Consider the following 13474-nt stretch of genomic DNA (forward strand, 5'->3'; position numbering starts at 1 on the left):
GTTACAGAGAAGCTGCTCTGGGTACAGCTTCTTACTTTTTGTTGTCAGGAAAGAGATCACTAGTGTGTTTCCCTTCCCCTTGGTTCTCCAGAGACTCGACTTGTTGGTTTTTGCTTCTGCTCCAGGTAGCGCTGTGGACCCTGGGGCAACTGGTGGCCAGCACTGGCTATGTGGTGGAGCCTTACAGGAAGTACCCAACCCTGCTGGAGGTGCTGCTGAACTTTCTGAAGACCGAACAGAACCAGGGCACTCGAAGGGAGGTAGGGAACCAAAGGCACTTGGTCATGCATAGAAAAGGAAGAGAGGAGACCTTCTTCCTGTGGTCACTGGGGCCTAAATGTCTACATCTACAGGCCAGAGGCTCAGAGGTCATCTGGCCCACCCCTCATTTACTGGATGTCTCTCACTCCCCATCCCCTGTGTTTTCTGTAGCATCATGCTGCGGTTGTATGCAGCAAACTGCTCATCAGAAAGATAATGCTAGCATTCAGGAGGTTTGTAAAGCACTTGGCATACATCTTCACAACGGTGGGAGGTACATGTTCCAGCTGTGACCCCCTGAGGAAACCAAGGCTCAGGTGAAATGGTTTGCCCAGGTCATACTGCTGGTAAGCCTCCTGAGGCCGTGTCTGCTACACAACCTCACTGCCTAAGAAGGGGCTTCCTTTGCAGGAACTCAGAAAGAGTGTCAGGGCAGGGGGTGTCTCTTGCAGCAGCAGAGGGTCTAGTTTGCCTTTCCTCTGTCTCACTCAGGCTATCCGCGTGTTGGGGCTTTTGGGTGCTTTGGATCCCTACAAGCACAAAGTGAACATCGGCATGATTGACCAGTCTCGGGATGCCTCTGCGGTCAGCTTATCTGAGTCCAAGTCCAGCCAAGATTCCTGTGAGTGGAAGGGGTGTTGAGCTTGCTAGGTCCCTGAACACTGAAGCTTGGGCAGGGTATCCTATAGTCCTCAAAAGTATTAGGGCATTTCATTATTTTTGAATGAAGAGTCAGTTTCACCTGGTATTCAGTATGAAGTTTGCTGTTCTCTAGTGAGCCAGAGTATGCCTCCATTCATTAAACAGCGAGCTGTTTGTTCCCTGCATGGCCCTGGGGGAGGTAGAAGGGGAGAGTGAAGAAGCAGTTCTCCACCCCCTGAAGCTTCTGACCTTGTGGGGTGGGAGGGGGCAGGAGAGCACTGCTCCTCTAGGTTCTTTGTCTTTTCTGGGCCTCTGAGATTCAGAAGCTGTTTTTATTCTTAATTCTCAGAGTAGGTATGGGAGGGAGAAAGATGTTGACATCTTATTCTTGATGTTTCTTTGATATAATTCATTCCCACAACCCTCCTGGGAGTTAGAGTTCAGAATTTGTTCTCCCTTTTGAAAGATAGATTTTGCCCTAGATTTACCCAGAAAACCAGTTAACACACTCATACCCAGGGCTCTTTTATTTCCACTAAATACTAGATCCATTAGTTTTCACTGTCTTTCACAAGGGTATTTTTATCCACACAGTGGGCGATATTTGTCCTTGCCTTTGACAGCCGCTTCAGGGACCCATTCCTCACCAGTGAAACAGGCGTTTATTTATTAACTTTATTTCTTAACTTATGTTGAAGAGATTAAATCTCCCACTCCCTTCCCTGGCCCAGAAAGAAGCTTCAGTCAGTGATCCCATGCTGTTGGCTCCATAGCAGATTCTAGTCATTGGAAAGAGAAAGCTCAGGGTCTACTTTCTTGCTCACGTCTGCCCTCAGTCCCTCCTCTTCCTATCAGTTTGAGACCTTATTCCTCTCAGGCCCCTGTTAAATCATAGGCCTTTTCCTTAAGAGTGTTTTTCTGGTCAGGTATAATTTTCTATTAACTCAGCTGAATTCCCCAGGGGTTTGAGGACCAAGCAGCTGTTGAACAGATGTTTGCTTAAATGAGTCCACTAAATTTCAATTACTTTCATTTGGGGGAGTAGTTATTTTTATTGGTCTCTTCAGCTGCTGAGATGTGAACAATAACCGTAAGAAGTTAAGTCAGATGCATACCATCCTAAGGAGCGTAATCCAGGAAGCAGACTTTTAGGGTCTTGTTGTCTGAGCAGCGGAGCAAGGCCCTGGAGTCGTTTCCTGCCATGGGGCACCATCCTTAGCACATTGCTGTACTCTTCATGGTGACAGAAGAGCAGCTTGCCGGTGCTTACCCACCCTCCCCAAAGCCAGTTGTGTGTCAAATTTAGATGTGGTCTCTTTGGCTTTGTCCCAGCCGACTACAGTACCAGTGAAATGCTGGTCAACATGGGTAACCTGCCTCTGGACGAATTCTACCCAGCCGTGTCCATGGTGGCTCTGATGAGGATCTTCCGAGACCAGTCCCTCTCCCACCATCACACCATGGTCGTTCAGGCCATCACCTTCATCTTCAAATCCCTGGGGCTCAAGTGTGTCCAGTTCCTGCCCCAGGTCATGCCTACATTCCTCAACGTGATCCGGGTCTGCGACGCTGCCATTCGGGAAGTAAGTAGGCAGTGGAATGTCTCCCTGGCACCTCTCTTCATCTCAGCTGTCATCTCCTCCAGCTCCTGGGTGATGTTCTCTTGGGGGACCCCATGCCTGCTGTGGTTTGGTCTCTTGCCATTCACTCCATGAAAGAATAGCTTCTGCATTCCAGCTTTGCCTGATTCTGCTCCCTGGCCCGGATGGCCCTGGGGCTTTGTCCTGCCATCTGAAGGGGCTCTGGTTTTGCTCTTGAAACCATTCCTGTTTGTCCAGTTTAATTTACTGGACTAGATCCAGTGACTCCTCCTTTTGTCAGGTTGAATCTATTAGGGTCATGATTCCAGGACTGTTTTGCCCTGCTGTTTGTTTAGGAAGCCTGCTTGCTTCCTGGTGATATGACGGTGCTTTTTCCCAGCTCTTTTCTAACCTGAAAATAGCTCTGTGCTTTGGCCGGCGGCCAGTGGTCAGGACTCTGGATAGGGGCCGTCCAGGTGCCATCAAGGGCGTGCTGACTGCCAGTCCAGCTAGACTTGTCCCATTTACTGTCAGAAAATGCCTCGTTTAAAGAGTTGGTGCAGCAGGCGTGTGTCGGACAGACGGATTTATTCCAGCTGAGGAAATGACTTGGAAAGAATAGGTGGAATTCCTCGAATAGGAATCAGCCACTTGTTGCCCCCTCCCATTGCCCTGCTGTCCCTAAAGATGAGAGAAATTTTTCTTGGCAATCGTTTCCTCAACATGACCATCCTGCTCCAAGGCTCAGTACTTTTTTTCCTCCAAATATTTTTATAATTTTATAAATAATTTTTATAATAATAATTTCCTCCAAATTTTCAGGCAAAAGAAATTAGTTTAGGAAAAAAAAGTCAAGGGGAGAAAAGATAAGGGGGCTATTTGGGCCATTAAAGTATGCCAGAATTGCCTGTTGGTGACGTCATGTTGCCACACCTCCACAACTTGGAGATTTACTTCATCAGAGGCCGGCTGTGCTCTCTGGAAGGAGTGGGGCAGCTCTTTTCCTTCCCATGAGCATTAGATCTCCTCTGACCTCCCTACTACCCAGAATGCTTTGGTGTTCCCTCCCCTGAAATCTGTCATCCTACCTTTGTGAAGAAAAATCGTTCAGAGAATATGTAGATGAGGAGCCTTGGTTTCACTAGCCTCCCTGATGGCGGCACACAGCTCCCTAGAGCACTTACTTCAGTGAAAAGGTTCCTGGGAGATGGGAGTCAACCCATTGACTCAGAATTCTGGAAGGTCCAGGCCAGGCGTGAGCTGGCAGGAGCTGCCCCCGAGCATCACCCAGTCATTCAGAGGTTTGCCCAAACTCCCTTAGAATTCACTGCTGCTGCTTGAGGCCACTGCCTTCCATCAGGTTAATTAATTAGCTGTATATGAAATCAGTGTCTCTTTTACTTGTCCTAGACTTCTCCCATTCCAGTTTCAAAGATGAAACTAGAAAGATGGGCCCTGGATCTGTGTGCTTTAGTGGAGAGGTCAGAAGCACAGATAATGGGAAAATCATTTGTGTTTGACACTGGAATGTGGTTATATGCTCATCTCTCAGACTGTCTTTCCATTGATCTGGGAATTGGTCATGCCGATAAATTAATGCAGCTCCTGTGAAGACAGCTCCAAAGGGCTGGGAAGGCAGTCCCCTCCCCCCTCCTCTCTATAACGCAGTCACAGGCTGGGATCACGGTTAATGGTTCTCCCAGCACTGATACACAAGGGGTCTCATTTGCTCCTTAAGAGCCCTCCCAGGGACTTACTCTAATTTCATAAATGTGAGGGAGCTAAAGGTCAGGGGCTACCTGAGATCACAGTGCCCGAAGGTGTAGGAGCCTGGCTTTTCTTGCTGCACTAGCCCCTCTCACCCTCCACCTCCTCATCATCTTCCTCCTCAGCTTGGCTCCTTTGCTAGATGCCAGGAGTGGTAAATGTCACCAGCCTAAGCAGAGCTACCTTTTCTCCTTCCTCCTAAAACTTTGCTTGTTGGGTAGCTCACATCCTCTCTGGAAGCATTCAGACATTAATTAATTATTGGTTTTTAACTTTATTTTTAAAGAGAATCCCAGACTTCCAAACATGTTGATAATGTACTCGATAAAAATTGCTTAAGCAGAGAAGATGTTTTTACTGAGATGTTAAAAGCAAAATTTGCCGCAAATAAATAGCCTCCAGGCCATAAAGAGCTGTCTAGTTACCAGATTGGAATGATGACAAATGAATGACCCGAGCAAGTATTTGTGGTTCACAAGAAGTCTCACCCACCTTCCCCTCCCCAGGTGTAGTCCAGGCTGTCTCTGGGCCTCGGTCGTGAGGGCTGGGCAGGCACTAACGTCTCCTTTTCAGTTTCTGTTCCAGCAGCTGGGGATGCTAGTGTCCTTTGTGAGAAGCCACATCAGACCTTACATGGATGAGATTGTCACCCTGATGAGAGTGAGTAAAGCCTGTCTGCTTGGCTGCTGCTGGGGGAGTGCAGAGGGGACTCAGAGCAGAGCTGGATAAGAGGCCTTTTTCATCCCTGACCCATTGCAGTGGAGAAGCTTCCTAAAAACCCCAAGTGATGGCTGATCCAAAGCATGTCCAGCTAGGCTTAGAAGCCTCCAGTGTCCAGGACTGAAACGTGTGGGGAAAGTAGCTGCTTGGAAATGGAGGTGGTGGCAGATGCCAGCTCTTAATGTAGGAAACCGCCTTCCCATTGACCTCAGCACCGTCCTCAGTGTGAGGTGACAGGGAGGCTTCCTTCCTCTTCCTTCTACTGCATCATTTAAAGCACGTCAATGGGGAAGGCAGCCTCGAGAGTTGTTCAGCCCTAAAAACACCAGGAGGTTGTTTTCTTGCCTCCAGGACCACACCTGTATGTAGCTGGCTTAGAAGGAGCTTGAGGGCCACAATTGCTGACTTCGGCTCCCCAAGCTCAGCACCAATAGCTCTTGTAGGTATGAATAATTGAGAATGGTATGGCTCCCCCTGCCCCAGGGCCTTTTCAGAGGCTCTCACAGGGAGCTCATCTGTGGAACTCTGAAGAGCCTGGTGGGTGATATCAGAAAAGTGGGGGCACTTAGGTTTCTGCAGCTGCTCTCATCTCTGATTGATTTATTCATCAGAAGCTTTGAAGCCAGGACACTTTGGGAGGTGGGGCCTACACCTACAAAATGTTGCCCAGGGTGGCGCACGTACAACAGGGACCCCATTCTTGTGATTCTGGGTCCAGAGCATTTAATGAGCTCCCCCTGGACGGGGAAGAGAAGGCCTCTTTGTGCACAGTAATCCAGCCAGCATCTGGCAGCAGCAGCTGGCCTGGGGACTGATGGACATTCTCTATGGAAGGCTGAAGTGAAACGTTATCCAACAAGTCGTGGTAGCTGTGACATTAGTGGTGGGCCATTCCATGTAAGCTCCATTGACTTGAGAATGGAGCCTTCTCCAGGCTGCACCCACCTTCTCAGATCTGGCCTTTCTCCCCAAGGCACTTTTTTTAAATGGAGAGAAGGCAATTTCCCTCCGGCCTTCTGACTTGGTTTTTTACCTTCTTAATTTTTGATCTCTTCATAATAAGGACTTAATTCCCACAGTCCCTTTCATATAAGCTCCTAAAAGTGCTTTTGTTTATAGCCAACCCTCCATTATTCGGGGTCCAGGAGGACTGACTTTCCATCTGCTTTGTTTTGATTAGTAGACAGCATCCATCCTGGAATCTCCTCGTTGGGAGATTTGGTGGGAAGGGCTGAGCTGCTTACTCTCTCCAATGACTTCAGTGCAGTCCTGCATAAAGACTCGGGGTATCATTAGATGGCTTTTCGGTGCCCCTTTCCACTACTCGATTATGCACCGCCAGTTTCATGTTTCTTCGTGCCCATGACTCATTAAGATAACTTTTTTTAATTTGACCACATGACCCATAGAAACCATCTTCTGATGTCACCACCTTCTCCTTCAACTCCTCTTTGCTCTGCTAAGCACCTCAGACGACACCCTCTCCATTAGTGTCTGGCAGTTGTTCCATTGGCTTCACAACCAATTAGCTAAAGCTCTCAATCAGACCAAAGTAACTTTACTGTGATGATGAGGGAGCTTCTCTCTGGCCTGTACGAGCACTGATCCATTCTGCAGAACAGAAAAGACCTTGCTCGGGCCACCTGGAAGTGACTTTAACATCCCTCCCCTCTCTCTCTAGGAATTCTGGGTCATGAACAGCTCCATCCAGAGCACAATCATCCTTCTTATTGAGCAGATTGTGGTCGCTCTGGGTGGTGAATTCAAACTCTACTTGCCCCAGCTGATTCCTCACATGCTTCGGCTCTTCATGCATGACAGCAGCCCTGGACGCACTGTGTCCATTAAGGTGAGCAGCTCAGAGTCACAGAGGAGGCCCAAAGGGGCCACGCCAAGGCTTCCATCTCCTTTAAACCTCAAGGAGAGACCTCGGCCAAGAGCAGAGGCGGGTGTCGGACTGAGAGGCTGTGGGGGAGGGGGGGCAGATCCTAGTGTAGAAACAAATCAGTGGTCACCATAGAGATTCCTGACCACTGGGCTCTTCACCTCTCGGTGGCTCAGGAATCTCTATGGTGACAATTGATTTGTTTCTACACTAGGAATTTTCCAAGCTGATGAAATCACAGGGCTTTCTCCCCAAAATAAAGATGAGGTTACTAGAGGCCTACATATGAGTGTCAGGGGAATGTCTCAAGCTGGAGTAAAGAGGCAGGTGTTGTGGAGCAAAAACAGTGTTCCACGCTGGGCTGCTCCCAGGACGGCCACGACTGGGGAGAGTGTCCATGGCCAGGAGACTGATACCTCCCCTGTTGAACTGTCTCTTTCCCTGCCTGGGCAGCATGTGCTCAGGGTGTCCCTTGTGCACATTCATCTAACAAAACCCCATTCACCTAATTCGGAGCCACATCTCATGGGTCGTGGCTTCTCTGTTGGGTGGGCTAGTCCATCCCTGCCGTCTTCTTCCTTTAACTCAGCTCATCAAGGCTTGTTTAGTGACACTCCTTTTGTTTCCCTCTCCCAGTTGTTGAATGCAATCCAGCTGTTTGGGGCCAACCTGGATGACTACCTGCATTTGCTCTTGCCTCCGATTGTGAAGCTCTTTGATGCCCCTGATGCTCCCTTAGCAGCTCGCAAGTAAGCAGCTGCCCTATGGCTCTGACAGTCAACAGATGAAGCTTTATGGTTTCTTCTATGTTCTTGGGCCACCTCCCATTTTTGTGTTATTTTAGCTCCAGTCTCTAGTACGAAAATGTCCCAGGTTTATTTAAATCTGAACTCTCCCTCTCCCACTGGACCAAGTGTTAAGTCTATTTCACCCAAGATGCCCTGGCCTGAGGAGGAAGCCCAGTCTCTCAAGCACTCCTCCTTCTGATTGATTTAGGGCAGCCTTGGAAACTGTGGATCGCTTGACTGAGTCCCTGGATTTCACTGACTATGCGTCCCGAATCATCCACCCTATTGTACGGACGCTGGACCTGAGCCCAGAGCTGCGCTCCACAGCCATGGACACTTTGTCTTCACTTGTCTTCCAGCTGGGGAAGAAGGTAGTGAAGGGTTCCTGGGAAGGCAGGATGGTTGACTTCTAAGCTGAGTCTCTCTCAGATTGAGGAGACTTTGTCTTTAGCGGGGTTAGACAAGAAAGTCCCAAATTATATGATCCTCCCCCCTTCACACTTGAGCCAATAAAAATTGGGTGTTTTTTTAGCTCTTGCTGATATTTAGGATTCCCCCTGAATCCTGCAGATCGGACTGATAGACCCACCTACAATTAGGACTTTGTTGTGTTTTCTGAACTTCTCTCCCTCCTGTTGCAGTACCAGATCTTTATCCCAATGGTGAATAAGGTCCTGGTCAGACACAGAATCAGCCATCAGCGCTACGACATGCTCATCTGTAGGATTATCAAGGTGGGCTCCTCCGCGTCTCGGGTTCCAATGTACCTGACTAGCTGTCTCCTACCGCTTCGCCGTTTTCCAGTTTCTTTGATTCATCTCCCTCCTGTCTTGTTTGGCATTGGTGGCTGGAGAGTGCCCTTCCCCTTGGCAGTTATCTTGGATACATTTCCTATTTATCTAGATGCATGTTGTTCCATATATCCCTCCACCCCTTCAAGGGCAGGGACGTTTTCCTTTTTGTTTTTGTATCCCTAGTGTACTGAAGGCACCTAATAATCGCTTGTCAAACAAATTAGTGAGTCCTACCCATGGGTGATGGTCCAGAATTCTAGCTTTTTTTTTTTTTTTTTAGCAATCAGGGTTAAGTAACTTGCTCAAGGTTACACGGCCAGTTATTTCTGGGTGTGGTGCTAAGTATCTGAGCCCGGATTTGATCCAGGTCATCCCGACACTGGAGCTGGTGTTCTTACTCGCTGTGCTACCTGGCCGCCCCAGAAGTCTAGCTTTTTACTGGCCACTGGATTAGCCTGTTGTAAACAGTAAACAGATTTTTCTGGAGTGGGGAAAGAAGTAGGAAGCGGCCCATATGAGGTAAGGGCTTACTGATGCTCTAGGAAAGTTTAGCAACATCAGCAGCCTTCTATCTCCATCTCTTACAGGGCTACACACTAGCTGATGAAGAAGAAGATCCTTTAATTTATCAGCATCGAATGATGAGGAGTAACCAGGGTGATGCCTTAGCCAGTGGACCAGTGGAGACTGGGCCCATGAAGAAGCTACATGTTAGCACTATCAACCTGCAGAAGGTGGGTCCATGGACGGCTTCAGGGAGCCAGGAGATGTGGTACTCTCTGGGACTGGCAGTACCACAAACTGCCCTGAAGTACGTCTGGGGAGGTAGAAGTCCGGACAGGAGGAGCACCAGTCTGGCTCTTTTCCCAAGTTGGGACTATAAGCCTTTCCATTTTAAAGGGGGAATATTGGCAAGCGTGGAAAGATCTTAGTTTGAATAACACACCTACCATCAGAGATGGGGCAGGGGAGCATTTGCCACATGAAGAGAATCCAGAGTTGGCCCAGCCCTCGAGTCAGGTCTGGAGCTGGTTGTCTGCTTTTTAGAGCATTGTGGATAGAGAGTTCAGAACCAGCCCAGATTTACAGAGGACGAAACTGAGCATGAGAACACAGAAAGATCTCCTCACTGGCTAACTTCAGAGCTGGCCCTGTCCCCAGCTCAGCTGACTTTCTTTGTTCTTTCCTGTCTCATACGCTTCTTTACCTATACTTATAGGCAATTCTGTTGAACCTAAATGTAATACCATGTTTATCGTGTCAACTTTCAAGTGAATGTACCAGTTGTTCATTTCAGTGCTTTACATTAGTCACTGGCACCTTCATTGATGGTGGTTCAACCCCCCCCACACACACACAAATACCCCTACATTATGGCTGTGCTTTCACCCACCTGTCCCATCTCTGCTGCTTGTGTGGTGGCAGGTCTGATGAGCGAGCATGCCATTCTGTTTTGGTCCATGTGGCCGTGCTCAGCTTCAGGGGTCACGTGTGTTTGTTCCTTGCCCATTTCTCTCAGCCTTGACATGACAATATAGAAGACATAAAGGGAACCTTGGGCAAAAGTTGTTAGCTTTTCTCCAGTGACTTCCTATCCTGCTACGCTTGGGAGTTCTGGAGGGGGTACAGGCTACCAGCCCCACCCAGTGCACCCCCTGACGGAGTAGAGCTGAGCTTCCCACAGCAGGGACCCAGAGATATTCATCCAGCCCAGGCCATTCACCTCCTTCCTTCCAGGTGACTGGCTGCCCCACCTCAGAGCTGACTCAGGGCCCCTTTGGCTGCTGGCAGTGACCCTGTCACCCAGTTTACTGGTTTCTGGTGTCCGCTGTTTGTTGTCCTATGTGTAGGGATTTAAAAGTTACTGCCCCTTTGGTCCAAGAAGAAAGCACACACACACACACACACACACACACACACACACACACCACATAGACTTAGGATGAAAAAGAGAACTGATGAACTCTTGTGTGTATATTGAAGTATAGTGGTTTTCACTTTCTTTTTCTTTGTTTTTTTCCCCTCCACAATATGGCTAATGTGGATAATGGGTATCATATTTCTTGCCCTCCCAGCAGGTGGGAGAGAGGTGGAGGGGTGGAGGAAGGGAAAGACTTTGAAACTGAAAACAAAAGTTGAACTTTTTTTTAAAAATAAAATAAACCCACGAAAACAAACCAGTGAATAAAAAGTGTTAAGAGTTGGGTAAACAATCTCAAGGGTCTCTGCTTGGTAGGTGGGGCTTTTTGCTAAGCAGGGAGTTTGAGTCTTTGAGGAGGATTGAAGCAAGGAACCAGGACCCCAGCAGCTCTTTGTACCAACCCAACCGTTTCAGCTCTGTGCTTGTTGCCTGCTGATTTCCCAGTGATAGATCAGATCTGCCTGGCTCCTTTGGATGACCTTCTGCAGAAAACTCAGTATTCTCCTTGGAGGATCCTTGTTTTGGGGCTTCCCTGTCCACCAGTCAGCGCCTGCTGACTTTTCATATAGAGCAATCTTTTAAAATTCACTTCTGCTATATATATATCCTTTTGGAAGGCAGTTGGGGGTTAAGTGACTTGCCCAAGGTCACACAGCTAGTTTTTGTGTTACGTGTCTGAGGCCAGATTTGAACTCAGGTCCTCCTGATTCCAGGGCCGGTCCTCTATTCACTACACCACCTAGATGCCCCACTTTTGCTATATTTTGGTATATTCCAACCAGTTCTTACCTCTGTCTTGAATTTTAATTATTACTATTTTACAGTTATGCCCAGAAGCTGTTTAATTGCAAAAGGTGTAACATTCCAAATCTGGGGGGGGGGAGTCATTATGAAATAAATGAATACATATTTGATATTAATGATTTTCTGTCACTGACTGACATTTTAGGCTTGGGGAGCAGCCAGGAGGGTTTCCAAGGATGATTGGCTAGAGTGGCTAAGACGGCTGAGCTTGGAATTACTGAAGGACTCCTCGTCTCCTTCCCTTCGCTCCTGCTGGGCCCTGGCTCAGGCCTACAACCCTATGGCAAGGTAAGGCAGGCATGAAAGGGAGACTTCCCCTCCTTGGTGGGGATTCAGGACAAAGTGGACAAGGCACCTGACCTTTGTCACCAGGAAGCAGGCTCCCTTTGAACTAAGAGCTTGTCCGTGAAATGCCAGAGGGCTTATGGTCAGCTTTCTTCACTGTGAAAATGTCAGTGGTTAACAGGAGCATTTCTGAGTTTTTCCACCAGCAGGGCAAGTGCAAAGAAGGCAAACTCCCATGAAGATGGGAGAATCTGAGTCTGTTCCTCCCTTGGGACAGCGATTTAAACCCTCTGATTAGCCAGGGGCCTGGAGCAGAGCATCACAACCCAGACTCAGCAGGACCTGGACTGCCTGCTTCTCAGTAGCTACTGTCACTGCTGACTTTTGGAGGCTGTGGCTTAACATATCCCCAGGGGGCTGGGGTAGGTTCTCCCCTACTGAACATTGACTGTTTCTTCTCTGTGTGTTTCTGAGGCTTACAGAATGATTGCTGAGCATTCTCTGGGCCCTTTGTGTGGGTTTTTCAGACTGGGTTCATGTGCCATACTGCCTTGGTGCGTAGTATCTTCTGGTCCAGCTCCCACTCCAGACCTTTGATTCAGGAAAGCTTAGTTCTCCATCAGTCCCCTGACTCCATTCTTCAGATGAATGTTTTCATTTGTTTTCCCCTACCACCCACATCCCTAGCAGACTTTTTGCAGAATTCGAAATTATTTTGAGTCACAAAGTCCTTCAGAGTTACTCAGAGTGTCCCTCTTTGATCTCTTACTGGTTGCCAGGAAGGGATATAGGTAATCACAGTGGCTGCAGAAAAAGGACTGAGTCTTTGGAAGCACTTCCTCTATACCTCCCCCCACCCCGCAGTCTGACAGGATTAAAGGAGAACAGGAGGAAGCAGGAATTTGGGGCCATCCTGAGGATGTGGAATCAGTTTTAAATAGTTCAGTCTTTGAGATGAAGTCTCCTGGTTGCTAAGGCCTCCTAAGTAGCTGCCTGTCATTGGAGAGAGGCTTGATAATCCTCTTGGATCTTGTGGGTTTGGATTTCTATTCTAAAACCTCAGGTTTCTTGGTTCTGGCTGTAACTTTGCTTAGAACTATCCAAGAGTTCTGCCTCTTTCTTAACTAGCAGCAGATGCTGTGTCTCATTTCCTGAACCTCAGGATTTGGGAATCGACAGCCTAACACCAAGGTCCCACCAAGCCCTGGAGGATTCTGTGAATTTCCTTTGAAGACCACAACGGATGAACTAGAAACTACTTTCTCCCCTCTCTCTGTTGATTCAACATGATGATAATCAAGAAATGTCTCATTCGCCGTGCGCATGCATCACCCGTGTATCCAGCCTATCACATTGCCTATGCCACCTGCCATCAGGGATGCCAAGAGCAGATAAACTTGCAGCAGATTTTTCTGATGCCCTTTTCTCTCCCTGCAGGGACCTTTTTAACGCAGCATTTGTGTCTTGCTGGTCTGAGCTGAATGAAGACCAGCAGGATGAGCTGATCAGAAGCATTGAGCTGGCCCTGACCTCCCAGGACATTGCCGAAGTCACTCAAACCCTCCTCAACTTGGCAGAATTTATGGAACACAGTGACAAGGTGAGACCGTCCGTTGTGCACATTGAGTGTGGCAAGGAGGGTCCCCGAGTTAGTGCTCGGCCTCACCTGCCGCCTTTCTGATGCTCTGGGGTCTCGTCCTCCTTCAGGGCCCGCTGCCACTCAGAGATGACAATGGCATCGTCCTCCTGGGCGAGCGTGCGGCCAAGTGCCGAGCGTATGCCAAGGCATTGCACTACAAGGAGCTGGAGTTCCAGAAGGGCCCCAGCCCTGCCATCCTCGAGTCTCTCATAAGGTAGGCCGTTACTGTCTGGATTTCTGTCTCCTCTTTCCACATTGCCCCGATGCTGATTCATTTGAGTGATTTCAGGGCTTCCGACACACCGCAGGGTCCAGCAAACACATTTGTGCCCATTGAAGCTGCAGATGGCACTTACCAGTATTCCCACAAATTTATAATTTTGGGCCC

General features: G+C 48.5%; 1 protein-coding gene across 2 annotated transcripts in view; it reads left to right on the top strand.

Moving 5' to 3' along the window:
* The window catches only part of MTOR (mechanistic target of rapamycin kinase), a 113146-nt gene that overhangs the window by 25386 nt on the left and 74286 nt on the right, over positions 1 to 13474 (top strand). For both annotated transcript variants that reach the window (XM_069078976.1, XM_069078977.1), the window contains exons 17-28: positions 130 to 260; positions 754 to 883; positions 2236 to 2486; positions 4824 to 4910; positions 6652 to 6819; positions 7492 to 7604; positions 7852 to 8014; positions 8285 to 8377; positions 9025 to 9171; positions 11308 to 11450; positions 12885 to 13047; positions 13155 to 13300. In XM_069078976.1, the coding sequence (XP_068935077.1) occupies positions 130 to 260; positions 754 to 883; positions 2236 to 2486; positions 4824 to 4910; positions 6652 to 6819; positions 7492 to 7604; positions 7852 to 8014; positions 8285 to 8377; positions 9025 to 9171; positions 11308 to 11450; positions 12885 to 13047; positions 13155 to 13300 (1735 nt within the window). The remainder of the gene's footprint in view (positions 1 to 129; positions 261 to 753; positions 884 to 2235; positions 2487 to 4823; positions 4911 to 6651; positions 6820 to 7491; positions 7605 to 7851; positions 8015 to 8284; positions 8378 to 9024; positions 9172 to 11307; positions 11451 to 12884; positions 13048 to 13154; positions 13301 to 13474) is intronic.

The sequence above is a fragment of the Petaurus breviceps genome, unplaced genomic scaffold (assembly GCF_028583685.1).
Source record: "Petaurus breviceps papuanus isolate PSGF00001 unplaced genomic scaffold, PetGlider_PUasm1.0 91041, whole genome shotgun sequence".
NCBI lineage: Eukaryota > Metazoa > Chordata > Mammalia > Diprotodontia > Petauridae > Petaurus > Petaurus breviceps.